The 23,161-nt window shown below is 50.2% G+C and overlaps 7 protein-coding genes across 7 annotated transcripts; 4 read left to right on the top strand and 3 right to left on the bottom strand.

Moving 5' to 3' along the window:
- Positions 1 to 410: 410 nt before the first annotated feature.
- Positions 411 to 2,431, top strand: BU24DRAFT_416739 (uncharacterized protein). Its single transcript, XM_033526532.1, has one exon. It carries the CDS (start codon positions 741 to 743, stop codon positions 2,025 to 2,027), a length of 1,287 nt encoding a protein of 428 aa, XP_033389408.1. The 5' UTR covers positions 411 to 740; the 3' UTR covers positions 2,028 to 2,431.
- A 551-nt stretch (positions 2,432 to 2,982) lies between these two features.
- Positions 2,983 to 7,414, top strand: BU24DRAFT_14303 (leptomycin B resistance protein pmd1). The gene is made up of 2 exons (XM_033521153.1): positions 2,983 to 4,127; positions 4,184 to 7,414. The coding sequence occupies exons 1-2, from the start codon at positions 3,191 to 3,193 to the stop codon at positions 7,201 to 7,203; spliced, it is 3,957 nt and encodes a 1,318-aa protein (XP_033389407.1). The 5' UTR covers positions 2,983 to 3,190; the 3' UTR covers positions 7,204 to 7,414.
- A 1,398-nt stretch (positions 7,415 to 8,812) lies between these two features.
- Positions 8,813 to 14,691, top strand: BU24DRAFT_457083 (acetyl-CoA synthetase-like protein; the record flags this gene model as incomplete). Its single annotated transcript, XM_033531502.1, has 2 exons — positions 8,813 to 9,274; positions 9,328 to 14,691. 2 exons carry the CDS (start codon positions 8,813 to 8,815, stop codon positions 14,689 to 14,691), a joined length of 5,826 nt encoding a protein of 1,941 aa, XP_033389406.1.
- Positions 14,692 to 15,619: 928 nt separating this feature from the next.
- BU24DRAFT_14289 (uncharacterized protein) lies at positions 15,620 to 15,942 on the bottom strand. The gene has a single exon (XM_033521150.1). The coding sequence runs from the start codon at positions 15,891 to 15,893 to the stop codon at positions 15,705 to 15,707; it is 189 nt and encodes a 62-aa protein (XP_033389405.1). The 5' UTR covers positions 15,894 to 15,942; the 3' UTR covers positions 15,620 to 15,704.
- Positions 15,943 to 16,180: 238 nt separating this feature from the next.
- BU24DRAFT_446162 (lytic polysaccharide monooxygenase) lies at positions 16,181 to 17,775 on the top strand. Its single transcript, XM_033530748.1, has 3 exons — positions 16,181 to 16,581; positions 16,634 to 16,915; positions 16,968 to 17,775. The coding sequence occupies exons 1-3, from the start codon at positions 16,422 to 16,424 to the stop codon at positions 17,639 to 17,641; spliced, it is 1,116 nt and encodes a 371-aa protein (XP_033389404.1). The 5' UTR covers positions 16,181 to 16,421; the 3' UTR covers positions 17,642 to 17,775.
- Positions 17,776 to 17,795: 20 nt separating this feature from the next.
- On the bottom strand, positions 17,796 to 19,710 carry BU24DRAFT_438341 (glycoside hydrolase family 29 protein). The gene has a single exon (XM_033530248.1). The coding sequence runs from the start codon at positions 19,477 to 19,479 to the stop codon at positions 17,977 to 17,979; it is 1,503 nt and encodes a 500-aa protein (XP_033389403.1). The 5' UTR covers positions 19,480 to 19,710; the 3' UTR covers positions 17,796 to 17,976.
- Positions 19,711 to 20,455: 745 nt separating this feature from the next.
- Positions 20,456 to 22,306, bottom strand: BU24DRAFT_338739 (MFS sugar transporter-like protein; the record flags this gene model as incomplete). The annotated part of the gene is made up of 3 exons (XM_033523143.1): positions 20,456 to 21,113; positions 21,175 to 21,829; positions 21,886 to 22,306. The coding sequence occupies 3 exons, from the start codon at positions 22,304 to 22,306 to the stop codon at positions 20,456 to 20,458; spliced, it is 1,734 nt and encodes a 577-aa protein (XP_033389402.1).
- Positions 22,307 to 23,161: the final 855 nt, after the last annotated feature.

Raw genomic sequence — 23,161 nt, 5'->3', positions numbered from 1 at the left:
TCGCATATACCTACTTACCAGCAAGTCGTGACGTGAGCTCCAACTACCGAGGTCGGCTTGATCCAAGCCTGTTCACGTCTCTACCGACTTAAATCTGCAGCAGTCCACTTCTTGGTGAGTATGACCAATGAAACAAGTGGAGGTAGAATGGCGTCTTATGACACGTCTTCGAGGAACGAGTAGTCAGACCCTCCCAAGAAAATAAAATCTAATCAGATCTTTTCGATGAACGGCATTAATTCCTTAGTGTGTAGATTTCCCAGCCGTCTGATGGCTTCAACTGCTTTGCTAGGGACCCATGTAAGTCGCATTACGTTGACTTTACTAGTCAGGTTTTAAATTACGCTGGCTCCAAAGTAGTCAGAACCGTCTTCACAGCGAACTCACACGGATATGCAAGCCGCTTGCATGGTCATTGTCTGCACGGAAGCAACCAATTCCAACACCTCGGCCGCTCCCTGGGCATGCATGGGTCTTCGTTTCGGTGGCTTCTCGCTGACGTACCTAGGATGATGTTTTCTGGTGGCTGCAACGAAGGGCATGCAGCCCGTCCTGGCTAGAATTGATTTAGTTGTCGTCAAGCCAGGCCCACTGGACGCCTTTGCCTAAATTCCGAATCACCTGAGAGATTGTAAAGCCTGATACCACATCATACTTGATATCTGGGTGATAACCTCTCAAAACCGGACTGAGAAAGCTACTATCAACTGCAAGCCCTCCCACCATCATACATTTCAACAATGAGTTCCAAAGATCTTTATGTGGCACAAGATGCTACTTATGATTTGATCTGCGTAGGCTTTGGCCCAGCTCAGATAGCCACCGCTATTGCAAACTTCGAGTCTCCAAGGCCCTCAAATGTTATCTTTCTCGAGCAGAAGCCTTCCTTCTCATGGAAAGCCTCCGCACATCTTCTTCGGTCGCGAATGGAAAATGCATTCATCTATGATCTCGCAACAACAAGAAATCCACGATCGGCATTTACGTACACCAGCTACCTACTTGCCAAGGATCGACTCATCTCTTTCGCCAACTCTGATCGCATGGAGCCCTTGAGAATTGAATTCGAAGACTACCTGAGATGGTGTGCAGACTCATTCTCAGAGCAGGTTAAATATGGACACAAGGTCACGAGCGTGATCCCTGAACGAAGGAACGGCGTGGTCAAGAGCTGGCAAGTTGTGGTGCAGGATGCTACTGGCGGCACGCAGACTCTCCGCACGAAGAACTTTGCCTTCCCTGCACCTGCATCAAGAGATCAGAAAGCACGATCGCTGATCAATCTCAACATGGAGGCTGGCCGGCGTCATGTAGTCTCCTACGACGAATACCTTGGTGGTCGGAATGCGCTACGTGGACCTCGCGAGCCACGACTTGATGTTGCTGTCGTGGGCTCTGGCTCTAAGACGGCCGAAATCATTGACGACCTCCTCACCTGTTCGAACTTGGGAAACATAACGGTAGTCACAGAGAACGAATCGCTTGTCCCGCTACAGGTTTTGAGCAAAGAGACTACCCCACCACCACCACGCCTGTGCTCTCTGTGGGTAAAACCATCGTGCGAAGAACAACCTGCTCTGTCAGATACCTCAGAGTTGTTACACAAGGTCTATGATCGTGCGTATGAGAAGCAGGTTGCTAGCAAGGGACAGTACGCGCTGCGGATCGTGTTGTCAAGAGATGCGAGTAACACTGCAGAGGTAATAGCACAGGCAGGTGTCGTCATTGCAGAGACCCCTACCGAGACGCAACTGGCGACGGATGGTCTCTTTGACCAGGTAGATGCACTGGTGCTGGGCTGTCGACAGAAGAGCGAGAGCCTCGAGGAGGTACAATTCAAGCGTGGGACTGTGGCCGATGATTGCCGGATGTGGATGCTCAACGCACACTCGGACGAAGGTCGAACGCTAGCAAAGGACATCGCCATTCGCACGGGAGAGATCGCGAGAGTGGTCGCCGCCAGTGCCAATAGCGATCCTGCGCGTCGAGAAGGGGATAGGGCAATGGTTGTCAGCGCTCGCATATGAGTGATATAAACAGGCCAAATGGTACAAGTACAATGCAGTGTAGGGTGCTACTTCACAAAGCTACCTGTTGGAGCACGAAAAGTACTCGTACCAGGTCAGTACGAACTGCGCTGTAGCAAGAGAAGGAAAGTGTACGTTGTGACCGTGGCCGAGGGAGTCAGGTGCGATGACAGCGAATAGACCTGCATTGAGGCGGGTAGATGGTGGATACCAGTCAAGAAGGGACCTGTGCCGATCCCCACTGTCTGTGATGGTGAGGGTGATGGATGGTGTTTGTTCTGATGGAAGGGGACCGGTGGACGGAGATATTTCCAACATGTGATTTACTATGATTACTTCAATGTAGAATTTTTTTATCTGATCGAGTCTAAACCCGATTGAGCCACTAATAATCTGATCCTTACCCTTGATCTTTGACTTAGCGCCATTGACGTTCACCGTGTCCGTGCCATCCCTGAACATTATCCCACATCCATGACCCTCAACCTCCCGTCCTCCCATCCCATTATTGTCCCACCTCACACTCACACCATCGACCAGCCTGCAACAATCTCCGCATCCCTGTCTAAACCATTTTCCTCACCTACTCAAGCCTCAAGTGGACTTTTTTCTTCGTCGTGCGGTGTACTGCTGTACTGTACATACAGGACCACTCTCTGTCTTGCCCCCTCGGCTCCACCACTGATCGCCAGCTTAGACTTTCCCCCTCTCTGCCCATCTCTCTGTCCGTCTGGCCCTCTTGTCTGATGCCTCTCACTAGCTACATACGTGTCGTGCACTATGAGAATGCTCCCAATATGGCGCTCATCTCGGGCCTCATAGGCGTACCCTTCGCTCCTGGCCCCACTCTCATCCCATAGTCGTATTCTTCCCTTTGCCCCTGTCCTTAAGCTTTCCTTCTCCGAGAGGCACGCCTCCGTACAAGTTACGTAGCACGCGGAGCTGTTCAATCATGTCGTGCGTACATTGACATCCCCATGTCATCGGGGCCCATTTTGTTCCGGCCCGGCCTTGCTTGCTCAATTGTTCAAGTCGCTACCACAGCCTCTGCTCCCAGCGATTTTCGGCCATACAAGTTCTTCTGGGAGTGTTCGAACTCGATTTGAGATCCTTCAAGGTCTCACTTGCTGCGTCCGTCATATTCTGTCGTTACTCGCAGCGCCATGGAGCTCAAAGCTCCCTCTCTCAAGCCTCTATTTGGCTTTGTCTCGCTACTATTCTACGCAGACCCAACATGGCTCGACAAGTTGATGGTTGTTGTTGCCTTCTTTGCTGCCATCGGCGCTGGAGTACCGGTCCCTGTCACAGGTATTATTTTCGGTCAGCTCGTCGACGATATCAATCAAGCTGCCTGTGATACTTCGACACCTGCTACAGAGTCTCAATCTGCTATAAACAAAAAGGTCTTGACTCTCTTATATCTAGCCATAGGCCGTTTCTTCCTGATCTTCATACACATCGCCTGTTGGAATCTCAGTTCTCAGCGTCTCTCCCAGCGCATCCGTGAGCGCTACGTTCGGTCCCTTCTCAAACAAGATATCGCCTACTTCGACAAACTACCCGCTGGAGAAGTTTCCTCACGCCTCAATGGTGACATTCAAGCAATTCAGACCGCCACCTGCGAGAAGGTGGGAATTTTCTTAAATTGTATCTCCTTCGGCATCACGGCCTACATCATCGCATTCATCCTACAACCCAAGCTCGCCGGTATGCTGATTGCCCTAATCCCGGCCTTTGTCATCATGAACCTGGCAACCGGCCACTTCACGCAGAAGTATACCATACGGGTATCGAATCACTTCGCGTCTGCTGGTGCTATTGTTTCCGAGGCGCTTAACAATGTCGGTTTGGTTCATGCTCTGGGTGCTCAACCAAGGCTAGAGCAAAGTTTCGGAGAACGGTTGACAAATGCGAAACGAGACGGATTGAAAAAGGCTACGGTCGCAGCGACGCAAGCAGGCATGATATGGTTCATTGCCCTTTCAGCGCAGGCACTTGCATATTGGCAGGGTAGTATCAGGATTGCCCAATCCCTTGAATCCAACAGCAACGGCACAACTGTAGGAAAAATCTTCACGGTCATCTTCATCTTAGTCGATGGTTAGTATATGAGACGGTTGCCATTTGCGACATGCCTCAATGCTAAATTTTCATAGGTGCTTCCAATCTTGGACATATTGCTCCATTTCTGCCACTTTTCGGCGCAGGAGTGGGAACATTCAAACGCCTTAAGCAAGAGATCGAGCACCTGCCAACAATCGATGGAACATCTGAAAGTGGTGACAAGCCCACAGATGTAGAAGGCAGCGTGGAGCTCCGCAATGTTTCGTTTGCATACCCCGCAAGACCAGAGCACCAAGTTCTGAACAACGTCTCTCTGCAATGCGAAGCACAGAAACTTACAGCCTTGGTTGGCTTGTCTGGAAGTGGAAAATCTACAATTGCCAGTCTAATCACTCGATTTTACGATCCCCTTGAAGGATCTATCTCGTTAGATGGCAAAGATCTCAAGAGCCTCAATGTCAAGAGCCTAAGAGGCTTCATCAGTCTTGTGCCTCAAGAACCATCTCTTCTTGATCGCTCGATTCTGGAAAACATTGCCCTTGGCCTTGTCAACTCTCCTGCTCATGCACATCTTGAAAAGACTCTGCTTGGCGACGCTCTGGCGACCATCGCGAAAACCGTCCGAGATGGTCAGGACTTATTCAAACTCGCAGAATCCGCCAGTCCAGAAGTAGCAGAGATCGTCAGACTTGTGCAAACAGCAGCCGAGCTCGCAGATGTCTCGAATTTCGTCGGTCGTTTAGAGCACGGTTTCGCTACTCCGGTTGGATCAAGCGGAAGTCTTATTAGTGGTGGTCAAAAACAAAGGATTGCACTTGCTCGCGCCCTTGTTCGAAACCCCAGGATCCTGGTTCTTGATGAAGCGACAGCTGCACTAGATTCGGCTAGCGAGCAGCGCATTCAAGCTGCGATCGACAGAGCATCAAAAGGACGAACTGTTATTTCTATTGCGCATCGGCTGTCGACAATCAAAGCTGCTAGCAAAATCATTGTAATGCGTCAGGGATCCATCATTGAAGAAGGAACTCATGAAGAATTGATGAGCATCGAAAATGGTTCCTATGCTGAAATGGTTCGCCTGCAGTCGGTCAAGCCGGCTGGCGATGATGCCGCATCTTCTGCGAGTAGAAGTGCTGTTGATAGTGATGATGAGATCACAGAAAAAGGAAAGACAACAAACGACCCGGACGCTACTCATGCCCTCAAAGACAAGACCAAAGACAAGAGCACCGAGCCCAAGGAGGCCAGTGCCGAGCTTGCGGCGACATCTGTCAAGAGAGCAATTCTTCCTTTCCTACGACCATATCCCCTGCTTCTGACTGGTGCATTGTTTTGCTCTCTCCTTGTCGGTCTCACATTCACTGCCGCAGGTTTGATATTTGGAGATACCATTGGAAGCTTTTCGCCGTGTAACGAACCTGACTATATTCGCTCCCGCGGCCTACTCCTATCTGGAATGTACTTCATGCTTGCATGTGTTGAGTTTCTTGCCAATTTTGGCAGCTGGCAAGCATTTGGCATCGTTTCGGAGCGCCTAATCTATAAGATTCGCATACTGTCGTTTCGCTCATTATTTCAACAGCCACTCGAGTGGCACGAATCCGAAGGCCGGAGTCCGAATAAACTTTTGACTTACATAACTAACGACGGCAATTCCTTAGCCGGATTCAGTGGCTCCATTGTGGGAACTGTTTTCTCGGTTGTGATCAATTTCCTTTCCGTCATCGTGTTAACACACGTTCTGGCCTGGAGAATTGCCATCGTCTGCCTCACGCTCGTGCCATTGTCCTTGGGCGCTGGTTATATGCAGTGGCGTGGAGTTGCCAAATTTGCAGTGAAGCATGCTGGAGCATTCTCCAGCTCTATCGGTATCACTGTTGAGGCTCTTACAAATATCCGGACCGTTGCCGCGTTATCACTTGAAGAGGAGATCTTGCTGACATACCGTCGATCGCTCAAAGCACCTCGGCAGGAAATGGTTCGTCAGAGCTTTAACACCACTCTCTGGCTTTCTATTTGTAACGCTATGCCCGCTGCCATATACGCTTTCTCTTATTGGTGGGGCTCCAAGAACATCATCGAAGGCCGCTACAGCCCTTCGGATTTCTTTACGATTGTGGTGTCGCTCATGGTGTCAGCACAACTTTGGGGTCAGTTTTTCGTACTTGCTCCCGAGATCTCCAAAGCGCGAGGCGCGATGTCGCGAATCTTCGGTTTGATTGAACTCGGATCAAAGCCGAAGTCGAAAGTTTCCTCCGCACACTCAGGTGACAGCAGCTCCAAGTCATTTGATGATGATATGCACGAAAAGGGGGACATCGAGTCGGTCGCTGAAAGTCCATCCATTCCATCCCGCCAGGGTGGTGCTACTGTCGCATTCCGCGACGTCTCATTCTCATATCCCGCTCGTCCTAACATCCCAGTTCTAGACTCGCTTTCGCTTAGCATCCGACCTGGTCAATTCTGTGCGCTCGCTGGCCCATCTGGTGCTGGCAAGAGCACAGTCCTGGCTTTGCTCGAACGCTTCTATGAGCCAACATCTGGTGTTGTCTCCATAAACGGGTTTGATATCTCGCGCCATAACAGCGCTGCTTTCCGAGATGATATTGCCTACGTACCACAGGAGAATGTTATGTTCCAAGGGACTGTTCGATTCAACCTGACGCTAGGTGCACGACCTGGCCATACGCCCACAGACGCTGAGCTTGAGGAAGCGTGCAAACTCGCCAACATTCACGACGTCATCATTGGACTTCCCAAAGGGTATGACACCGACGTCGGCGCCAATGGCTCTCAACTATCAGGTGGCCAGCGACAACGTCTTTCTATTGCCCGTGCACTTATTCGCAAGCCCAATCTTCTCTTGCTTGATGAAAGCACAAGCGCCCTCGACGCCGAAAGCGAAAACGCCCTGGAGATGGGGTTGGAAAGAGCCGTCAAAGGCCAAGGAATTACTGTCATCGCCATTGCACATAGACTGCGTACTATCGCGAAAGCAGATGTCATCTTCCTGATCGAAGGTGGGCGTGTTGTTGATCAAGGACGCCACTCAGAACTAGTGGAACGATGTGAAAGCTATCGAGTGAACGCACTTCATCAAATGATGGCTTGAGGTAAAAAATAGTTGTTTCTTTTCTTTTATGTTTAAATATAGGATGAGAATCGGTTCACATAATCAGACTAATCCAAGATACCCGCTTCATAACATTCATACACATGTTGGATTATGAAAAAACTGAGTGAGGAATGAATATTGCACTTTGGCAAGGCTAAGCGCGCAATGCGAGAATGTTATGAGCGCTTGCAATGACACTACTGTGCCAACTTTCACCAAGTAAAAAGCCAAAAGCCCACCACATGCCTGGTGATGCCATTTTGTGGGATACTACAAGCGGCGCGACTCCGGCCGATCAAAAGCAATGTCGTAGACCACAGCCGGAGTGCGTTGAAACACTGTGATCGTCAAGCGGATTGCCAAAGTCGGAAAATTATTCGAGCTATTACTTAGACAATAACATCAGCGATTTAGCGTATCAGATGTGCCCTCCTACATTGCCAGCTATGATTGTTCGGCGACCCCTCATTTTGAAGATATTCACCGTGCATGTCAACCTATGAGGACGTTGAACAGCACAGGATGTATTGAAGCGAGGCTCGCTGACACCTAAGAATAAATGGAATGTGTATATGAAAAAAGGCAGCCTGCCCATGATAGAGTAAAACTATGACACCATCTCAATGGAAGATGGTGGGCGCATTAATGTATGGGGCGCCTAGGCTGGTGTGTATGTATGTACGTGGGGTTGCTGGCTTCCTCTTGGGACTGTTTACCGCGACGCCTGAAGGGCACTGTTGATCGGTCTGAGGTCTACACAGTACACTTACTACACCATCCCAAGAACGACACACTATGAGGCGTGCACGTCGTCGAATTACCTACGCAGTAGCGACTTCAGGGTTCCATTATGACCCGTCTCCGAACCTCGGCCGTTATCTGATGAACCGCTCAAGGCAAACTGTGCCGGTCTAGGGCTTCTCACCAACGACGACATCACATCACCCTGCATGAGGCAGATTGCCTGCATCGGTAGACGAACCCTTTCCAAGCAAATTGCCAAAAATTTGAGCCCTCCTCCAACAGGGATCATCCCTCATTGTCAGGCTTATCAGATCCAGCCACAGGCTCGGTTCTCTGTATTGGCTATCTGATCCGTCGACTAGACTCGTCACTCGGTGGGTCCCGTCCACCATCGGCCGGAGTTGCGAAATAATTTACAACAAAGCTCTCTACTCAGCGGCCTCCACATGGAACGGGGGTTGCATCATGCACGCCTTCTAACTTACACATACTTGGACGAAGAGATCGGTTGTCTTCTCTATGCCTCTGGGCGGGCCCCTGCAGCCGAGTCCCAAGTGGCTCTGAAGGTGGCGGAATTTTGTCAACTTGGGAGTCGTTGACCCGTTGCTCGCGCGGGGAGGCAGTAAAAAACCAACCTAGAGCGCCGAGTTGTGCGCAAGTAACGCGTTCCCTGTATGACCTCCGGTCACCTCCAGTGGAGCCTTCTCTCTTCGTAGATAGTATGCTTGGATCGTTTTACATAAAGGTGTGGGACTTCGGGAGGGAATCACGAACCTATGTCCCGTCTTCACAACCCTTTACATATGATAATACCCCTTCATTATTAGTACCTTTCTCTTCATTGTCTCGGGACCATCATAGAATGCATTTGGCGAAGGAAGTTCCAGTTAATGGTGGCGGTGGCCACCATACTTCCGTCGTGAACGGCCATAAGAGCAACGGTGTGCACTGGAGCAATGGCACAGATTCTCCCGCATCTACACCGGCATACACCGCCCGTGGGACGCGCACAGAAGAAGAGAATGAATTAATAATAAGCATTCCGAAAAGCACATCTCAATCGGATGTTCTTGAGACACTCATCACAAGCTGGATTATACTTGTGCAAAGATATCAGCGGGATGCATTCCGCGCTATCTCATGGGGCCTCAAAGACGCTGCTAACTCCGAACTGCAATGCATTTCTGCAGAACAATTACAACTGCAGGATTTATCCACCGCAGAAGATCTTCTTCAAGCAGTACGGAAAGTAACATCAAAAACCATCGTTAGTGAGCGAGGCTCAGATCCGATCCTTGTTTTCAAGGATGGCACACCAGACGAGGTAAAAAGCATTTCCCTCTGGAATCTGAAGACTTGGCTAAATCACAACGATAGTGGAGATTCCAGACTTTTGCTGTGCAACTACGGCCTACTTCCATCTACGCTACTTCGCAATGGAGAGTACCCGAGATGTCTCTGCACCAAGCAGTCACACAACTCCACATGCTTTCCGACATTGTCGCTACTGTTTTCCAAGATCGACAGTACTTATTATCACATTTCAACAGCCCTACCCAAACTGAATTAGACGAGCTGTGGTCCTGGAATACTCCAGTTCCTCCTACTATCGATAGATGTATGCACGACATTTTCTCTGAGCAGGCTCAGAAACATCCCGACAAGCCCGCTGCGGACGCTTGGGATGGCATTTTGACGTTCGGCCAAGTAGACCAATATTCAACAGAATTGGCACAAACATTATTACTGCTAGACGATAAGCCGTCCGTCGTTCCAGTGTTGATCGAGAAATCACGATGGGCAATGGTCTGCGTGCTCGCGGTCATGAAATCCGGAAACACGTTCGTTCTCCTCGACCCTGTTCAGCCCCAGGGCCGACTGAGCGCCATCATCGAGCAGACCAAGTCTCGAATCATCGTCGCTTCAAAGGCACAGGCATCACTTGCTGCTCAGGTAGCAGCCAATGCTACGATAGTGCCTGTGTCCGAATCGAAATTTGCAAATGTGTACTCCCCGTTCGCAGAGCAACAACCCAAAACTTCTCTGCCTCCAGTGGACCCATCGGTACCTATGTATGTTCAATTTACATCCGGAAGTACTGGAAAGCCAAAAGGTTGCATGATATCGCACCGGCAATACGTCTCTGGAGCGATCGAGAGGCCTCCTGGTATCGGTTATAAGAGCACCACTCGATCACTTGATTTCGTCAGCTACGCATTCGATGTCAGCATTGATACCATGTTCTTCACGCTATCTCAAGGTGGAACTCTCTGCATAACATCTGATGAGCGACGCATGAATGATCTCAACGGTGCCATGCGGGACTTGCGAGTCAATTTCGTGGGCCTGACACCATCTGTCGCGCGAACCCTCGAGCCAGATGTGCTTGATCAACTCGATACGCTAGCTGTAGGTGGTGAAGGCGTTGCATCGAGCGATGTCAACGAGTGGCTCAAACGATGCAGTCGAGTTGTTAATGCGTATGGCCCTTCAGAGTGCACAGTTGGAGCCACATACAACAATCATCCTGGCAAATATCCCTACATCACGATCGGCAAAGCATCTGGCTGTGTGTGCTGGTTGACTGATCCAGGTGACCACAACAAGCTCGTGCCAATCGGCGCGGTTGGTGAACTGTTGATTGAGGGTCCCATTGTCGGAATGGGCTACTTGGATAACCCCGAGAAGACGAATGAGGTTTTCATAGAAGATCCTGGCTTCCTCACTGCCGGAAGCTCACATTTCCCCGGTCGTAGAGGTCGAATGTACAAGACAGGAGATCTAGTCCGCTACGATCCCGATGGCAATGGCGAAATGGTCTTTATCGGTCGTCAAGACCAGCAAGTCAAGCTCCGTGGCCAGCGCATCGAGCTCACCGAGATCGAGTACAACATGAAGAAACACCTACCTGCAGATACTCAGGTTGCAGCCGAGGTCATCAAGCCTGGCGGAACGGGGACGCCAGTTCTCGTCGCTTTCATTGTCGAGAAGCGCTTCGCAGACGGAGAGTATCCGGACGGCAGCATCTTCGGCTCTTTCTCGACAAAGTTCCTAACAGCCCTGAAGGATATGACGCAGAAGATCTCTCAGGATCTACCAGTGTACATGGTACCTGCTACATATATCCCTATTTGGACAATGCCAGCTCTCGTGTCCTCGAAGACAGACAGAAAGAAGTTGCGTGAGATTGGTACCATGATCGACCGACAAAGTCTGCGTCGCTTCAACGCTGCCATGACTGATCACGTCAAACCAACAACAGAGATGGAACTTGCAATATGCGCCATATGGGTAGATATCCTCGGTGGTAGTGATGAGTTCAGCGCCAACGACAACTTCTTCAGCATGGGCGGTGACTCGATTCGAGCAATGAAGCTTGTTTCTGCTGCTGGAAAGCAGAACATTCGGCTCAACGTGGCGAATATCATGATGAATCCCACCTTGGCCGGCATGGCCAAAACGGCCCAGGTCGTTTCTAGCGACGAAACTGATGATATCCCAGCGTTTTCGCTTCTGCCAAAGGGCTGGAATGTTGACAATGCCATTGCTGAGGTCGCATCGGCATGCGGAATATCCAAAGATCAAGTCGATGACATTTATCCCTGCACACCTTTGCAAGAAGGTCTCATCGCGCTTTCCACCAAGAACTCTGGAGGTTTCGTAGCGCAGCGTGCCCTAGAGCTCCCTCTTGCGACGGCAACACGCTTAAGAGATGCCTTCCGCGTCGCCGTGGCGGAGAGTCCAGTACTGCGCACTCGAATTGTGAGTGCAACTGGGCGCGGACTCGTCCAGGTAGTCGCCAAAGGATCGCTCACCGACTTCGAAGATGATAATTTGGAAAGATACCTTGAGCAAGATCGCCAGACTCCCATGGGTCTCGGAACCCCATTGTTTCGCTTTGCACTCATCTCCGGCAGCGGCAAAGAGAAGGCTCAAGTGGTTTTGACCATGCATCACGCAATCTACGACGGCTGGTCCGTTCCACTAATGTGCGAGCGAGTCAATCAGATCTACAAGGGCGAAAAGCCCACACCAACGGTCGATTTCAAGCAGTTCATCCGATTCCTTCTGAGTATCGACAAGTCTGAGTCGGATGAGTACTGGAGAAAGTATTTGGACGGCGCACATCCAGTGCAATTCCCCCCTCTTCCAGAGCCAACTTATCTCACCAAATCGGACTCTTTATATGAATACCATGTCACTCTTCCAAGTGCTGCTCATTCGCAGACTACTATGGCAAATTTGATCCGTGGCGCTTGGTCTCTAGTTTCCCAGCTTTACTTGGGACATCACGACGTCGTTTTTGGCGAGACTATCATCGGACGTTCAGCTAGCGTTCCTGGTGTCGAATCGATTGAAGGACCAATGATCACAACCTTCCCTGTGCGCGTGCACATGGATATGGAACGTACCGTCAACCAACACATGCAAGACATCCAGGCTACATACGTCAAACAAATTCCATATGAGCATGTGGGACTTCAAAATATCAGTCGCGTCTCGGCTGACGCACGTCACGCTTGCGAGATCAGGACTGGACTTGTTATCAATCCACCTGAAATGAATCCCGAAGGTCTTCCAAGCTTAGAAGAGGAACCTGCTGGCGGTTTCGTTCCTCCGGATGCTGCCGCTGCGGCGGAAGAGGCGCGGAAGTTCAACACTTACGCGTTGATGCTTGTGTTCACATTGGAAGAGAATGGCTTCCTCATCATGGCCGCTTGGGACTCAAACTGCCTTTCTTACTCCGCACTGGAAAGAGTACTGGGAGTTTTCGATCGCGTCATCACCAAGTGCTGCGAGAACCCTCAGCTCCGTCTCGTCGATGTAGCCAATCTCAATAAAGAAGAGTCGGCCGATGCCGAAGCAATTCGCCCCGTCGGAATTACACTTAGCGAACCACCTGCAACTGTTTCGCAGACCGCTAAACAATCTACTGGCGAGGCTTCAGGAGTCCCTATCACCGAAGATGAGCAGCGGCTACGCAGCGTTCTTGCGCCTATTTTGGGCCTCGCAGAGAGTGATATCCTGCCGTCAGATTCGTTCTTCGAACTCGGAGCAGATTCCATCAGTGCTATGCGCTTTGCTTCAGACGCTCGTCCCCATGGCTATGAAATTACAGTCGCCCAGATTTTCAAGACACGCACCATTTCGGCGCTTGCAGCAAGTATTCAGTCATCAAAGGAATCGAAACTCAAGGAGACCATCGGGCGTGTTCTAGACATCCCGGCGGAGACGATCGACCTTGGAAAGAACTTCAACGACTTGGGAGGAAACTCCGAAGCAGCATCTCAATTTATTGCTGAAGCCCGATCGCAAGGTCTCGTCATCGAAGCCGCGCAGCTTTCTCAGAATGTGCCTTTATCAGCTCTTCTCTCTCAAAAAGAGACTGGCACCTCCACGGCAGCGGAGAACACTGATCTGGATGCGCCATTCGCAGCCCTTACTGGAGATCTGCAATCGTTGACTGCGGAGGACCTTCAACCTCATCTGCAGAACAAGGAATGGAAGATAAGAAACGCTTACCCAACAAGACCTCTTCAGAAGTACTCCGTAGATGCTACCGTCAATCTTCCTAGGTTTGCACTTCGATACGAGGTGATCCACTTTCCTGCTTTCATCGATCAGGCCAAGCTGCAGCGTAGCTGCGAAGAACTTGTTGCGCGAAACGAGGCACTTCGGACGGTGTTCATCCCCTACGCAAACCAGACCTTGGGTGTTGTGATTGATAACCTTCATGCGGCTTTCGAACAGATTTCCGTTCCGGAAGGAGAAAACATCGTAGAATTTGCGAAGAAATTCTCCAACGAAGACATCGAGAAGCCTAAGCCTCATGGCTCCTCGTTTGTGGGCTTTTTGCTATTCACCTCGTCTGACAATAAAGAAGCGGTCCTTGTGTTCCGCATCAGTCACGCACAATATGATGAGATATGCCTTCCCGGGCTATATGAACAGCTCGTAAGCCTATATTCCGGTACCACTGTTCCTGCCACCGTGCCCTTCACCCGGCACGTGAACTACTGCATAAACAAGAGCATACCAGAGTCCATACCATACTGGAAGGAATTGCTCGACGGCTCTCAGATCTCCATTCTTTCGCCACCTGAACCACCGAAGAGCAACGAAGCCGTGGACATATACCGAGAATTCGACATTTCCACCCGACCATCCGGCATCACCATCGGCTCGCTCCCCACCGCCGCCTGGGCAGTCGTCCTAGCGCGCCGTTTGAGCATCCGCGACGTCGTCTTCGGCGAAGTTGTGACCGGCCGCGCCATCGGCACGCCCGACGCCGATCGCATCTTCGGCCCTACCTGGAACTACGTCCCTTTCCGCGTCCCCTTCCAGGACTCATGGACATACCGCGACCTCTTGGAATTCGTACAGACGCAACACGTCCAGTCAGCTGCGCATGAGAGCATGGGTCTCAGCGAGATCGTCGAGCACTGCACGAACTGGGATCCCAAGAAGGTGACTTGGTTCGACACGGTTGTCCATCAAGCTCCAGGAATGACTGAGAGCATGAGCTTTGGTAATGTGGCTGCGACGTTCGAGATTACCTACCCGCATGCAGAAACTCTGAGGGAGTGGAAGTGCCAGGCTTTCGTTCAGGATGGCGGTAACAAGCTCGGAGTTGAGATTGTCGCTTTCAAGGAGTGGAAAGACACTGCCGATGCCTTGTTGCAGGAGGTAGGCGAGGTACTCGCTAGTTTGGTCAGTGGGTCTACTGAGAAGGTGTTCTAGTAGAGCCTCTGCCAGTACAAAGTACGGACGTTAAGAAATATTTGAAAACGAAGTACTGTATGCGAGTACGCACAGCTTCATTATTGTTCCTCTTTTGAGCATAATCGTAATGTCGTTGGAACAGTACATTTACGAACACCTATCCTGCATTATATCATTTGGCGCATCTACACGGTCTCATGTTATTCAAAGCATTCTGTATATACCTTTAGTATCTACTTATCTTGCAACTTGCTGTTGTTCTCTATTACTATTCAAGTTCTCATCTATGTTGATTTTCAGAAAGTAGAAGGACGTAACATTGCAGTTCACTATTTCAAACACGAAGGGGCGGTCGCTTGCAGACCGTTAGGCCCTCACCAAGCATCATCCAAGCCATTCAATATAAGACTCAAGAGGCGAACCCAAAGCGATACGCCTTTCCATTCCTTCAACAGCAACGCGCACACCGAAACTTTAAGAAATATCCCAACTCGACTCGTGTCCATGTGCACCGTATATGGAATTTTGTCTCTGCGGCGCCTAGATAAACGCCATTGTTTGATGACGTCCCCACAAGCGTGTTTCAACTGACCCGTACGCATGGGGCGCCAAGCAATGGATTCCGCCATGGAACAATTTACTTCTCACACCTGAGTCGAGCGCTTACCACGTTGACCTGGATTTTGGTATCAAGTTCTCTTTCTCTTACTGCTGCATGAAATCATAGTTTGGACAAATTTCTTCATGATGCAGTAGAGATCATGATCTCATTCCTCATGCGCAAAGGCCCATCCCACTGCGTCCCTCGTATTTGTCGAGTGGCGATCAAGGCACTAGACTGTGAGACAGAATGGTTCTTGAGGTGTAGGGAGCTTAAGATTATGATGCGCTTCAACGGCATCCTCTTCCGAAAAATGACAAGAATGAAGTGCAGACAGCTCCGTACCAAGGATTCTACACAGGACATGAACCTTCAAGAAGGCTGACTACCTGCAACTAGTGGTGGTCTTCCGTACTTCTCTGTGGCAACACTATTCTAACAAGTGCGAGAATTGAAGAATGGTCATTGTCGTACAGAGCGAATGCGACGCGGGTGGTCCAGATCCACAGGAAGAAGCAAAGGCCATCACCACCAGAATTGTCGCTTTGCCTAGAACCGTGCTGCATGCAGCATAGTAGGCGTCTTCAAACAAATCTCTATAGACCATGATTCTGAACATAACTCAGAAAATGGTATCGATCAATAGTAATAACCATGGGCTCACCGTAACGGGTTGTCAGCATCGAGTGGTGGTTAGAGAGCACCTCTGAATCGCAGGAAGTTATCGAACCGAACCGCAGCTAGTCTCTTCGTGGACACATGCAGGATACAACAGATGCTCCACCAATCAGAATGCGATATTTGGACCTGTCAAATCTCGTCAGATTCGATGAAACGCATGATCCTTCTCTTGGCTCATATATTTGCATGTTTTCGAGAAACACCAAGCATCTAGTCTAGCCCCTGGGATTTCGCTCTTGCTAAACGAAACGAGCCATCATGCGAGGCCAAACGGCTGTCATCTCTAATGGAATTAGCGTTCGTTGCCAGTATGTCAGTTATAAAGAACTTGACCGTCGCTCACCAGTATAGCCATCATCAACGCAGCTGAGCTGGACTTTCGTTTACTTTTTGCATTTCGTCTTTCGTTTCAACTTCGTTTAGTCACTCTTTTTACCAAACATTATCCATCATCATCATCATCATCATGAAGACTGTCGCTATCCTCGCTGGCATGGCCGCCATGGCTAACGCCCACGCCACATGGCAACAGCTTTGGAGGAACGGTGAGGACCTAGAGTCCACTTGCGCCAGGTTGCCTCCATCCAACAGCCCCATTGAGGACTACACTAGCACTGCTCTGCAATGTAAGCAATTACACAATACAGGTCTTTGTGCATGTACTAATTACTGGATCAGGTAACGTCAACCCTGCTGCTGCTGCTGGAAAGTGTAGCTTCGAGGCTGGCGACACAGTCACCATCGAAATGCACCAACACAACGACCGTGAATGCACCAAGGAGGGCATCGGTGGTGCCCATTGGGGACCTGTTCTTGCCTACATGGGCAAGGTCGAGGATGCTGCCCTTGCCGATGGTTCGGGCGAGTTCTTCAAGATCTACCAGAACGGATGGAAGAAGAACCCGGAGGCCGCTCAAGGAGACAACGACTTCTGGGGAACCAAGGACCTCAACTACAACTGTGCGTCTCAGAACATATCCAATCAATCATACGGAACTAACAATTGTGTCAGGCGGTAAACTCGACTTCAAGATTCCCGCTGACCTTGCTCCTGGTGACTACCTCCTCCGAGCTGAGGCTATCGCTTTGCACGCTGCCAGCTCAGGAGGTGGTGCTCAGCATTACGTGACCTGCTACCAGCTCACCGTCACTGGTAGCGGATCTGCCACCTTCGAGGGTGTCAAGTTCCCCGAGGCCTACTCCAAGACCGGCCCTGGTCTTGGATTCAGCATCCACGCTGACCTTTCTGACTACCCCATTCCCGGCCCAGCTCTCATCGCAGGTGGGTCTGAGGCTACTCCCCAGCTTTTGACCTTCGGTCAGATCACCGGTGCTCCCCCAGCAGCCACCGGTGGAAGCGGAAGCCCCAAGCCTTCTGCTACCACTGCTGCCGCCCAGCCCACCTCTACTGCCGTCGCAGCTCAGCCTACGACCTTGATCACTTCCGCTGCTCCCACTGCATCCGCAAGCGCAACACCCGTCGCCGAGCCAGTCTCATCCAGCCCTGCTCCCGCTCCTTCTGCAACCGCCCCTGCCGCATCTGCTCCTCCCGCGGCATCCCAGACTCCCGCCCCATCGGACAAGGAGTACACCCTCGAGACCTTCATTGCTTGGCTTCAAGATGAGGAGGCCGCCGATGTTGCTAAGGCAAAGGCTCGCCGCCATGCTCGCGCATTTCGCGTCTAAAGAGCATAGTCTCATAGCATTCACACAACCAGAAATGATTGTTCATGGATAACAAAGGGGAGGAAACGATTTTCGTGTAAATACTTTTAACTCTTTGATAGAGGATTTTCAATTCACTTCTCATTTGGCAATGCAAGCTTTTTGCAGATGCTGAGCCTGTTCTATGATTGTCCCAATGGCCTTTGCAGATGTGACGAATCAATATCTCTTATATACTTTCCGTGATATGCTAATCATATGTATGCCGTCAAATATTCAAGGCAACCAGCTTCGATGGAAGCTGAGATGACATTCTGCGGTAATACTCATTACACGCCTCACAGAAACTAGTCCTTTCATGAGCTCGTCCCTAGAGCCTGGAAATATTGAATCAATGGTACAGCATTCGCCTGCTCAATCCGTAGGCGAAGTTGTCTAGTTCGTACAGCAGACGTGAGCTGATGGATACGTTTATACCCCATCGATGTGCCTCGAACGACCTCCTTATAAGAGCCATTGATCATCGCATCAACTGCATATGCGCCGATACGCTGGCCCAACGTCACATGTTCTTGGACAATGAAAGCATCGACAAGCGCATCAGCGCCCAAGTCAACAGTCAAAGACCCAACCCTCTTATTATCGTCCATCGTCCAATATGTCTTATCGTTCGTCAGTACGTTAGCCGCAGCGAATGTAGACGAACCGCCACCGCGCACACTGCTAGCATTCACCACGAACCCTGGCTTAAGAAGCCCTCGATTCAGGAACCGATCTCGCTGCGCTTTGAACTGAAGCAGCACCTCCGCATCCACAGCATCGATCTTGCCCGTTCTGTCCGGCGGAACATCGAGCAGTAGATTGACACTTTGACCCACAGACTGCAAGTACATTTTCATAAGCGCGTCCGCTGTCTTCGGCTTCTCGTTCGCATGATAGAACCAGCCGTCGCGAATACGCGCATCAGCCTCGGCAGGCGTCCAATACGTTCCATCGCGCATTCCGGTCTGGAGCTCGCTTTCGCTGTAGCGTTTGTCGTCTTGAGTGCGATTGATTGTGTGCCAGTTCGTCGCGACTGTGACACCGTCTTCATTGCCCACCCAGCGAGCATCTACACCTTGGTGTCCCCACATGATTGCGTTGGGCTGGTGCTGTCGAATGATGTCGCGGAATGCCGTCCAGTTGAACGTTTGGACTGTGTTCGATCCACTCGCGCCATCGAGCCATATTTCAAAGATCTCAACCGGTGAGCCGTCATCGTGTTTCATCGTCACAAGTTCTGTCAGTTGTTGGACGTAAAGCTCATTGTAGTCGCCTGGGCTGCTGTCTCCAAAGATCTGCGGTTCCGCGTAGATCGTACCAGCCAAATGCTCCTTAGGCATGGCTGGGTCACGATGGATATCCCAAGGCGACAAGTAGATACCGAAATCAATCCCATACTTTTTCGCTGACGCCGCGGCCATACGCACGACGTCTGTTTCGAGACCTTTAGCGGCGCGGTCCTTGGCCCATTTCCCGTTGTCGATCTTATAGGTCGTCGAGTTGGTTTTCCAGAGCGCCATTCCGTCGTGGTGTTTCGCTGTCAATATCATGCCCGCCATTCCCGCGCGGGCGAACGATTCGGCCCATTGGTCGGTGTCCAGCGTTGTTGGAGCGAAGACGTCGGGAGTGCTTTGGCTGCGGCCCCATTCTTCATCCGTGAAGGTGTTGGGGCCGAAGTGGATGAATGCGTAGTACTCGCGCTGTTGCCATGTTATTTGTCGCGGCGAGGGTGTTCGTAGGTATGGTTTGGGTGCATCCTGAGCTTGCAAGGTCAGTGTTAGACAGCTTGCGATGGCAAGTCTTGTGATTATGTGCATTACGTCGAATCTTTTGAGAAGTTGGGTCAAAGCGAACTGGTCTTCTACAACAGGTATGAGATCCTCGATTCGTCACGACAATACACAAACACCGTCGTGCAGGACAGATTGTAGCTCAACCAGGTGCAAGCCATGTACCCTACAGGTAAACATCGTGTCGAGAGAGACACCCCGCAGATTTGCGGGGTTTGCCAGTTGGTAAATGCAACGTCACATCGTCCTGAATACTTCTTTTGCCATTCAAGTAGATTTTAAAACCACACGTACTGATTGACTAGGGCACGTTGTTGCTTTACTTCGGGGATCGCATCAAATTTGGGAATGTTGCCTTTTCAAGGAAGTCTTCATGATTCCCTTGCACTACCCATACCTTTATTCGGCTGCTTTTGTATTCACCTTCCACGCAGGGGCTAGTACTGGTCTTCGCGGATGTTTGCACCCCGGAAAATTAGTTCAATGGCAATATATATATTACCACGATAATTATTGAACCTGGTTGATCGGCAATGAAACTATCCAACGGTCTATATAAGGTTCAGAGCTTAGGAGTCTAACATTAATTAAAAAGAAACGTATGGTAAAGTTGTGTGGATGGTCAGACCACAGCTACTACCTAGCTTTCCCTGGCTAGGAGCTCTACGTTCAGAACTCGGTTTGGCCAATTACGAGTTCATTTTTTTGCAATTTTTTTTGCAATTTTTTTTATTTGCCAACATGAGAATGTCAACCGAACAAGCCTAGGATGCTGCGAATAGACGTTGTGCTGGTCAACAACATGGTCTTTCACACAAGTTCTGCGGCATGCTATGATTGTATGCAATTGCAATGGCTAGTGTATGATGTCATAAATGAAATATTTCATTGACTCTGAGATGGCTCAACTACATGCGCCATAGGCGATAAAACACCTCTTTTATATTACTTAATCTACAGCATCCCAACCCTTTCTTTCAACTGCAATCCAACATCCAGATTTTTACTCTTCCGAGCGGCGGTTGTTGTCAATGAAGACCTTCTTGAAGCGGAAGTGCAGAAGATCGTTGGTGACTTCCCACGCGCTCTTCGCATTCATCTTTACCAATTGCCTTGTGGGCATCTGGAAAAGCTGGTCAATCTCCTCCAACGTCTTGTCCTTAGTCTCCGGCATGAAAAAGATCTGGTAAAACCAGCCAAGGACGGCGATACCACCATAGAAGCCGAGAGCGAGACCGGTCTTTGTGAACGCGTTCTGCATGGCAGTGAAGTTGTATGTAACAATGAACGAAGACAAGAACAACCAACCAGCAGAAGTTGTCATACCGTAAGAGCGAAGATAGGTGGGGTACACCTCTGATGGGATGACCCAGGTCAAGCATGCGTAGGAACCGAAGAACATCTCGTAGATGACGAGACCAGTCAAGTAGACACCGAGGGTACCGCTAAGAGAGTCGATGTGGTAGCTTACACCGACGAGAACAAGACCAATGAAGAAACCGGGCAACATGGCGATGGCCCAGAAACGACGACCGCAAGTTTCCATGAGGAAGATGGCAGGGATGGTACCGATGAGAAGAGCGCCACCACCAACAAGAGACATGTAAGTAGCATCGTAGGTATCGAAACCAACTTGAGACATGAGAACGGACATGTAGTACCTGTCATGATGGTTAGTTTCGATTGTGGATAGACATGAAATGCAGATGTTCGTTGACTTACATGATAGCGTTGATACCAGTGAACTGACCCAAGAAGATCATGATGTTGGCGTAGATGATCGCACGACGAGCACGGGGCTTGGTAAAGAAATCCATCCAAGGGTAGTTGCCAGTGCGGCCGGCCGCAACCTCCGCCTGCTCCTCTTCGGTGCTGACCTTCATGACGAAGAACTCTTCGCGAGACTCGGGTGTGGAGATACCGCGAATGCGCTTCCAGACTTTGTAAGCTTCAAGTGTTTTGCCCTTGTGCATGAGGAAACGCGGGCTCTCCGGCATGAACAAGATGCCGACACCCATGATAGTCGAGAAGAGCAGCGAGCTGCCGAGAATATATCTCCAGTTTCCGGGAACACTGATGAACATAGCTGCGACGGCATAACCAAGCACCTCTCCGAGGGCAATGCAGAATTGGTACAGGGAAACCATATTTCCACGAAGCTTGCGCTCGACAGTCTCAGCGACATAGACGGGAACAGTGCCGCCCTCAAGACCAACACCAGCACCAAGGATGACACGAGCGGCAACGATCATACCGAAGTTGATGCTACCGGCCTCAAGCGCGCCGCCGATAGTGTACAGGATGCAAGAGATGATGATGGCCCAACGGCGTCCAAAGTATTCGTTGCAAGGCGAGATGAGAAGTGCACCGCCGACAGCTAGAACAATACGTTAGTAAATAGAAGTACAAGTTACATTATTGGGTCACACTAACCGCCCAATGGCATGCCTGCGTTGACCAGAGAGTTCTGTCGGTCGTCGAGATGGAGAGACTTTGGGAGTGTCAAGTTGGCTCCAGAGATAAGAGACTGGTCGAGACCAGAAAGAAGGCCACCCATCGATGCGAAGGCAACAAGGAGCCATGTGAAATGCTTGGGGTTTTTGAACTCGAGATCGAACATTCCCTTCTTATCGCCAGCTTGCTCCAACTCCTTCTCCAAGTCATGGATCAGGTTGTCGGACTCCCAGCCTGTTGCGGACTCAAGGTGTTCGCTCTTTGCCTTTGGCTGAGCCATGGAAGGAATACTTCCAGTTCGAGGAGCGGTCTGAATGTCTGCTGTAGAATGCTGCGCGACCACCTCCGTGTGCTGAGATGGCACTTCGGACTTAGTGGTATCGACTTGCTTCTCGTCCATCTTGAATTTAGGTACAGGGGTATCAAAGAACTATAAAAGAGGAAAGGCGTCGATGAGTATCGACGAATTCGAGCTCAGCTCAAGAGTAAAAAGGAGCAGTGAAAAGCGCAGAAGGAAATACCCTTGGAAAGCAAACCTCCTGTGCGAAGCAGATCTCCGCCTTTTGTACTTCGGCACGAGGCTCCGCAGAAAACACCATGGGGATCCCCAAGACTTGTCCCATGACGTGGAGAGCAGCCTATTATTCACTCGGTTGGTCTTACCGTAGTTCGCGTGCACCATAATCTGGTTTGGTTTCACCCCAGAATGCTTGTATGTGGAGTCTAGTACTGGGAAAATCTCGGCGTATCTCTTGTTTTTTGGTTGAAGATTTGGGGGCGTCTTTTGCTACAAGTACGCATTTCAACACTTCTTGCGATATTGTTGGGCATTTTGCTCCCCGTTTCCCCCAGCATTTCCCCATATCTCTATGGACTCAACAAAACAGAAGTCCCACCCTCATGGTCGCATGAAGATAAGCTACAGCTTCTCCATGTGCTTTACTGCGGAGTTTCGTGCTCACCACTACAATCGAGGATGTCAGATCAGGAGAGATACCTTTTGACGAAGTTGACCGATATTCTTTCCGAGAACCATGCTGAGCAATAGAACAAGGTAGCGTGGTGGGTCTTGGTAGTGGAGCTTGGTGGAGCTTAACTGAGCCAAAAGGCATTTAAGAGTTCTAAGAGATTTCTAAAATCCTTCTAGCGACCAGTAGCGCAATGCGGCTCTGCACATTTTTCTCCCAGAAGAAGTCTAGTGGATCACGTTCGATGAACATTCCCCTTTCAGAATCGCATTTGGATATGGCAAAAG

This window comes from Aaosphaeria arxii, assembly GCF_010015735.1.
Source record: "Aaosphaeria arxii CBS 175.79 unplaced genomic scaffold BU24scaffold_1, whole genome shotgun sequence".
In the NCBI taxonomy this organism is placed as follows: Eukaryota; Fungi; Ascomycota; class Dothideomycetes; order Pleosporales; genus Aaosphaeria; species Aaosphaeria arxii.
The sequence above is the reverse complement of the archived record's forward strand: the minus strand, read 5'-3'. Positions and strand labels throughout refer to the sequence as shown.

Excerpts from the sequence above, each read along its gene's own strand:
- BU24DRAFT_416739 (XM_033526532.1), top strand. The coding sequence starts at position 741 with ATGAGTTCCAAAGATCTTTATGTGGCACAAGATGCTACTTATGATTTG.
- BU24DRAFT_14303 (XM_033521153.1), top strand. The coding sequence starts at position 3,191 with ATGGAGCTCAAAGCTCCCTCTCTCAAGCCTCTATTTGGCTTTGTCTCG. Across the intron at positions 4,128-4,183 it reads CATCTTCATCTTAGTCGATG|GTGCTTCCAATCTTGGACAT; the intron begins GTTAGTATATGA and ends AAATTTTCATAG.
- BU24DRAFT_14289 (XM_033521150.1), bottom strand. The coding sequence starts at position 15,893 with ATGTTCAGAATCATGGTCTATAGAGATTTGTTTGAAGACGCCTACTAT.
- BU24DRAFT_446162 (XM_033530748.1), top strand. The coding sequence starts at position 16,422 with ATGAAGACTGTCGCTATCCTCGCTGGCATGGCCGCCATGGCTAACGCC. Across the intron at positions 16,582-16,633 it reads CACTAGCACTGCTCTGCAAT|GTAACGTCAACCCTGCTGCT; the intron begins GTAAGCAATTAC and ends TTACTGGATCAG. Across the intron at positions 16,916-16,967 it reads CAAGGACCTCAACTACAACT|GCGGTAAACTCGACTTCAAG; the intron begins GTGCGTCTCAGA and ends CAATTGTGTCAG.
- BU24DRAFT_438341 (XM_033530248.1), bottom strand. The coding sequence starts at position 19,479 with ATGCACATAATCACAAGACTTGCCATCGCAAGCTGTCTAACACTGACC.